The 7,290-nt window shown below is 36.4% G+C and overlaps 1 protein-coding gene across 1 annotated transcript; it reads right to left on the reverse strand.

The window, feature by feature from the left end:
- Positions 1-649: 649 nt before the first annotated feature.
- On the reverse strand, positions 650-2,550 carry LOC113167643. The gene is made up of 2 exons (XM_026368430.1): positions 2,443-2,550; positions 650-1,676 (listed from the first exon to the last, which is right to left on the reverse strand). The coding sequence occupies exon 2, from the start codon at positions 1,656-1,658 to the stop codon at positions 786-788; it is 873 nt and encodes a 290-aa protein (XP_026224215.1). The 5' UTR covers positions 1,659-1,676; positions 2,443-2,550; the 3' UTR covers positions 650-785.
- Positions 2,551-7,290: the final 4,740 nt, after the last annotated feature.

Raw genomic sequence — 7,290 nt, forward strand, 5'->3', positions numbered from 1 at the left:
ACAACTCCCATCAATGACAATTGGCTGTCCTGGCACAATATGGTCATTTATGTGATAAAAGACAAACTTAATATAAAATAAAATCACCAACAATCTTTAAATCAATCAAATAAAATAAAAATATAAATCAAATAAAATCAGTTTAAACAATCATAAAATGCAAATCATTATGCTATGAAATACCCATTATTTCCTTTAAAGCTGCAAATGAGTTTTAGTAGAAATATGTTGTAATGTGCAGAGATGCCTCTGCCAAAGGAGGCCCATGTCCAAATCAGCAGGTAAGAAAAATGTAATAAAGGTAAATCAGGTCATAACCTAAAATGTAAAGATGCTAAATATGAGAATGAAATGTGATTAAAAAAGAACAGAATAATTTTCATTGAGTAAATGTAAAAATATTATGAAGTTTTCTCAGATGGCAAATACAGTAATTATCAAATGAATATTACAAGAATAGAACAATATTTTAAAAGTTCTTTAAAGACTCTCCATCTCTGTCAACCTCTCACTAAAATTTACAGAACTTTACTTTGTCAGTCACAGATGTTCCAAATTAGTTAGTAGTATTATCTAGTTAGTAGAGTCTAATTAATATACACGGGGAACTAATCAACAGGACTTTTCTCCCTTTTGCAGAAATTACACGTTCTTTTCTCATAAACACCATCAAAGTAGACAAGCTTGGTTGGTTGCATATTGTTAAAGGTCTCATATTTCACTAATTTGAGTGAGTGGTTTTAGCATTGGTGTAAGTGATGTAGGTATGGCACCAATGTTTAGGTTTAGTTTTTTTTGATGAACACAAACCCTAAACAATCGATGTCTGCACATGCCCTCCCTGCAACTCCCAAACAAACTCCAGAACCAACATCTATTGGGTACTCTATTTTCATTCCGCTGTCGTTCATACATGCATAGAATTCTCGTGAGCGATTTGTTGTGAATCTGATGGCACCTAGACGGGTTCCACCTCCACTTGACCACAGTGTGAGTGAAGTCATGTGTTCTCCTGCTCCAAACTGAAATTCGGAAGGATCCCCTGTAGGCCTTCCAAACAGTTGGTTTTGACCATCAGTCAGCCAAACCTGTATAGCCTTCACCTGCCACCCTCCAACCCACACCCATATCTTTTTCAGTTTGGCCCCAGATCTTTCACCACTGAAATAAAAGTAACTGCCTCCTTGTCCACCAACAAGTTGCAGAGGTGACAGGTATGGCACGCTTTTATCAACGAACACAAACCCTAAACAATCAATGTCTGCACCTGCCTTCCCTGCAACTCCCAAACAAACTCCAGAACCAACATCTATTGGGTACTCTGTCTTCACTCCCCTGTCGGTCATACATGCATAGAATTGTCGTGAGCGATTTGTTGTGAATCTGATGGCACCTAGACGGGTTTCACCTCCACTTGACCACAGTGTGAGTGAAGTCATGTGCTCGTCATCTTCAAATTGAAATTGGGAAGGATTCCCTGCAGGCCTTCCAAACTGTTGGCTTTGACCATCACTCAGCCAAACCTTTATAGCCTTCACCTGCCACGTTCCAACCCACACGCTTATATTTTTCAGTTTGGCCCCAGTGTCTTCACCAGCAAAATTGAAGTAACTGCCTCCTTGTCCACCAACAAGTTGCAGAGCTGTTTTGTATGACATGTTGGTGCAAACTTCAATCTGAAAATGTACAAAAAGCACTTTGCTAAATATTTTATTCAGGCTTCAGTGTTGACACCATCCATTCATTCATTCATCAATCTAATCCACTTAGCTTGTTATGGGTCGTGGGGATATTGGAAGAAATTATTTTATACTATATTTTTCAAATGACATTTTGTTTAAAGCTGATATGAATTATTGAGTTTTACTTTTGAGAAATGTTTTGTTGTTTTAACCTTACTTACCATACCTTCTAACATAATGCATGAATAATCCAGTTTCAAGATGTGCCAACTTCTTCATTAAAGGTTAACTTGACAGAAAAAGTGTCAGGGTAACTTTAGCAATTAGATAGAAATTACATTAGAAATTTAAATAAATCTTCTCATACGTCGTGGACAAGTCCAGTTCTTGCATGTGTTTACTGTAGAGTATGTTTATTTTTAAAGTGAATATATGCTGTTTGAAGCTAAATAAAATGTTGTGATAAATAAAATAAAATGTCTGTCTAAAATAAACTCTACTAATGTTGTATAGTGCACTCCGGTGTATTAAATAATAACAAGTGTATAGTTTTATCACCAATGGACTCTTCAATGTTAAATAACCGGCATGCGCTACTGATTAAGTGTGAAGTATTGGCTTTAGTATAATTGTCATTAAATTAAACAGTTAGCACTAGTCATTGTTTTCACCTCTGTGAACTTCTATCTATTGATTGATTGATTTAATACAACATACAGAAAATCTCTAGATTTACTCTGAGAAATTCAGGGGTACTTACAGGGACGTTGTGAGCAGCAGTAGAGTCGTAGATTTGTAGCTGGAAAAAAGTGTCTTCTTGAAACACTGTTAAGAAGGAAAAGGTTTCTCTCTTAAATACAGCTAAAGTCCCCCCCCTTTGGTAAGTGGTAACTCGCTTTGCAAGTTACCACTTACTTCACACAGGAAGTAGACAGACTACTAGTAGTAGTAGTAGTTTAACTCTTAAAATAAATTAATAAAAATTCTTGCACTTACACCTCATGAAACAGAAATAGTTCTTCCCAGAGCACTTTTCTGCAGCAGATTAATTGACCCACGTTTAAATAAGAGAACTAAAACTCAAATAATTTTGTAACATCAACTGACAGGATAAATTGAGTTAATTTTAAACAGGGAATTCAGAAATTTAGTTCCTAACAGTAAAAAGACAGTTTCTAAATTAACTCAAACATTTCTTGTTACTGATCAGCCAATACATCATGTGATTGTGTCATGTTGCTGATTTTTACACCAGTCAAAGGTAAAATAAACCAATGTAGATTAAACTGATGTAGTTGCTTTTAACAAATGTTAACATTTCTATCTCTGTAATAAACAAGACACAGCAGTGATGTCTTTTCTCTGGATCTGAATTTTAAATGTCTTCAACTGTTTACTGGCAGAAAACACAAACCAGTCATGCAACTTCAAACTATGTCTTATATTACAGAGAGTTAATATCTGTTACAAAAGAACGCCTTTATAAAAGTATTCCAACAATGGAATGTTGCATTTTACCTAAAGCTTTTCCTCATTGTGAAGGCTGCAGGTGCCATTTGCATACTTTATATGCAAATGGCACTGAGAGTTTCGGAGTTGGATTTCACTGCACTTTATGGCTAGTCCCTCAACGAAAAGGTTCCAACATGGGAATTATAAAAAACACATTCTCATTAGCTCCTAATTCATGCCTCACTGACCAGATCCATGAATAACGCACCATGTTCAGAAGTGCTGAGAGGATAGAAATTTTCGGAACAGAGAAAGAGAACAGAAAAAAGTTCTAAATTAACCCAAACATTTCTTGTTACTGATCAGCTAAAACATAATTTAGTGAGGATTTCTCTACTAATGAAACAAACTGCTCAGCTGTAACTGAACTCTGACTGTAACTGAACTGTAACTGTAACTCAATCTTGTACATTTAAAACTACAATAAACAGCAGATGTTATAAGTGTTGACGTGGTTTCAGTACAGTTTACATGTTCTGTTACTGCTACATTCGTATCATGGCTGTAATTATGTTCAAAATCACATACAAGGAGTTTTTCTTGCTGCTGTTTCATTTATTGAGGATTTAAAGGGTCATATTCTGCTTCTCGTGTTCTCGTGTCACATGTCTAAGTTTGTAAACTGTGTTCATGTTCCACACAGTCAGAGGCCCAAAGCTTGACGGGAACATGTGTTTGGACATGTTTTAACAGTCTGGTTTTTTAAAATGCTGCATTAGTTTATTAAATTCCCCTCCCTCTCAGTTTAGCTGCCACTGCTCTGCTCACTCGTCTGAGTGTTGATGCAGAGGTTGATCTGTGTCTCAGAAAGTGTTTGTTTTCACAACCTGCCCCAGTTTGCTGAAGCATTTTCAGTTAGGTGGTTGCTTAATGTGTTCTGTCGACAGAGCCCCAGAATAGAATATAAACCTCAAGTTAAGCACAATACGGTCTCTTTAAACAGACTGTACAGAGCCAGCCAGAAAGCAAAATCAACATACACAGTAGTCACAACAAACCGTAATGGCACTGTGCACTTTCCTGGCCACTTGTGATTGCAGTCAGACCAGTTTAGCACCCAGCTAAACCCACCCAGTCTCATTACCAGGAAAAACATGTTTAGCTGGCAGTTGTTGAGCTAGATGAGGAATCACTGTTGAGCTATGTTCCCTGACTGCTGGTGATGTATTGTGTGGCTGGGCTGTGCACGTTTTAGGCTTCACTCATTTGGGTTAAAGGCTCGTTAAAGGTACAGTCCGACCATTTTCTGACTTTAGGACTGAGCCACGAGAAAGAGTTTGTAAGCAGAGTGGTAACATGAATGGCTGCTGGTACTGCAGGTGCATTAATGGTCAGGCACATAGCTTCATTGGTTGTTTCTTCACATCTTCACATAATAGTGGTAGGTTATATTGTCAATTTTATGTCATATAACACTATTAAACACTCCATGTCTTAACTATCTCTCTGTTGTTTACTTCAACTTGATGGTTATACTCAGTGGTCTAACCTTAACTATGTTACTTTACTACACTCTGGACTATCTACAGAGATCAACCAAAGAGGGATTCCACATATAGAATGGACATAAATACATTTGTACTTATAAAAAGGAAAAAACACGTGAAATGACAATGTGAAAAATCTGGATGACAACTTCAGCTGGACTGTAATGAAACATATGAAGAACATTCATTTGGGAAAATATCAAGTATAGATGGGCTCAAAAGTTCCCCTTCTGTACTAAACAAAGCTCAGCTGTGATGTCTTTTCTCTGGATCTGAATTTAAATGAATCTGTTGACTTGTGCAAACAGAATACGAAAGCATTCCAACACTAGAATGTTTCATTTGAGTTCATCAGCTGTATCTTTTGTTAGAAAACCTTTCTGTGTTAAAAATATCTGCTTACAATTTAAAGCTGCACTAATCATTTCTAAGCACTTTATTAACCTCAGAGGGAGATTGTTTCGCCCAATACAGACAGAAAGGAAAGGAACCCAACCAGAAAAGATCCACATCAATATGAATGCAGAATAACATCAATACAGAGAACAGAGTGTATACAGAACATATAAGATGGATAAAAATAGGTCAATAATCATAGTCCAGGGTGGAATGACAACACATATGACAAGAAATTGTCAGTTCCCCTCCCCTTACAAATGGGGGGAGGAGTTGTACAGTTTGATGGTCTCAGGTAGAAAGGACCTCCTGTGGTTCTCTGTGGAGCACTTGATGTTGATCAGTCTCTGGCTGAATATTATATCCACTCCAAGTTGGAGTTATAATTGGTGTTATAATTGTTATAACAATTATAAAACCAATTATAACAATTATAACAATTGTTATAATTGTTATAATTGTTAAAACAATTGTTATAACAATTATAACAATTGTTATTACTATAACAACAATAATTGAGGTAAACCTGAGGGTTTTTTTTTTTTCAGGTAGATTTCCCCCCGTAAACAATTTCTCTGCCATGTGTATCAGATTTATAATCAGGTCTTTATATATGCACACGTTCAGGATGAAATACTACACATAGGAAAGTAGTAGATGTATTTTAAACTCCACCTGACAAAAACGCTCATAGTAGAACACAAGATGGTAATGGGTTCCACTACCGAGGACCAAACTGAATAAGAGACTGAAGATCCAGAGTGTGTACCCAGAGTAACCAGTCACACAACTTTAAACTATGTGCACCATCCTCCATTTGTCAGAACAGAAAATGAAAGAGTTCCAATGTGGGAATGATAAAAAACACAGAAGCTCATTCTGTCAGACAAAGATTTAGGTATTAGAGGCATGAGCATCCGCCCAGAGTGGAGTTTTGCCAACGACAGCCCAACATGTCTAAACTGTAGTTTGTATTTCAGGCAAGACACAAGTCTGGAATATCAACAATCCCATTGTTATTTTGGAAACTCTAGGAACCACAAGTAACCCTGCAGCCTGAGAACAGAGAGTTCTTCTGGGAAAGCCTTCTGAAAACTATTTCACAATTTTCTCAATTAAATCTCAAAATAAATTAATGGAAATTCTTGCTTTTATACCTCATGAAATGGAAAAAGTTCTTCCCAGAGCACTTTTCTGCAGATGCTGTTTTCAGCTACAGTATAAAGATCAATGCAAATTATTTTGGTTAAAGCTGCAGCATTTGACTTTGTGATTTTCCAGTGATCTGCAGCTCACAGATGTCACTAAACGTATTTCAGGTCTGGTGCTTCCTTTGAACAAAAGTGAAAAGAGCAGCTCATAATATGATATTGGTGCTGCTTTTATCAGATGGAGAGATTTAAGAGGGAGAAAGAAAGAAAAGTTACTACAGTAACAGTACAGTAATAATTTACCCACATTTTAATAACAGAACTAAAACTCATATCAGCAATTATTTTGTCAAATCAACTCACAGGATAAATTGAGTTTATTTCAAACAGAGAATTTAGAAATTTAGTTCTTAACAGTAAAATGAACACAGACAGTTACTGATCATAATACATGTTATAGTAAGGATTTTTCTACTTGATGGAGGTAAAGCAAACCAATGTAGATGAAACTGATGTTGCCATTAACAAATGTCAACATTTCTATTTCTGCACTAACTACTCTGTCTTTTCTCTGAATGTGAATTTGAAATCTCTTCAACTGTTTTCTGGCAGAAAAACAAACCAGTCGTGCAACTTCACACTATGTTTTTAATTACAGAGAGTCAGTATCTGTTACAAAAGCAACTCCAGTGTACTCCTTTGGTGTAAACAGAAAATGAAAGTATTCCAACACTGGAATGTTTTATTTGAACCTAAAGCTTGTCCTCTTGTGAAGGCTGCAGGCGTGAATACTGTTCATTGTTATAGAAAAAATGACTGTTAGGAATTTACCGTGGTGAGAGGTGAAAAATAGCCCAAGGACTGAACTGTCATCATGAGTTTTATTTCCTTGCTAAGAAAGACCAACAGTCATGCGGTGTCGGAGCAGCCGGCAGAGTGAAGAGCAAGATGGTAATGAGAAAAGCAAATAGACTAAAGAAACATTCTTCACTTAAGAATTTTAAGAAGTAGCATAAAATTCAAACTCCATCAATCTCATCTTTGTTGCTTATCCTGTCACGG

This window comes from Anabas testudineus, chromosome 7 (assembly GCF_900324465.2).
Source record: "Anabas testudineus chromosome 7, fAnaTes1.2, whole genome shotgun sequence".
NCBI classification, from domain to species: Eukaryota; Metazoa; Chordata; class Actinopteri; order Anabantiformes; family Anabantidae; genus Anabas; species Anabas testudineus.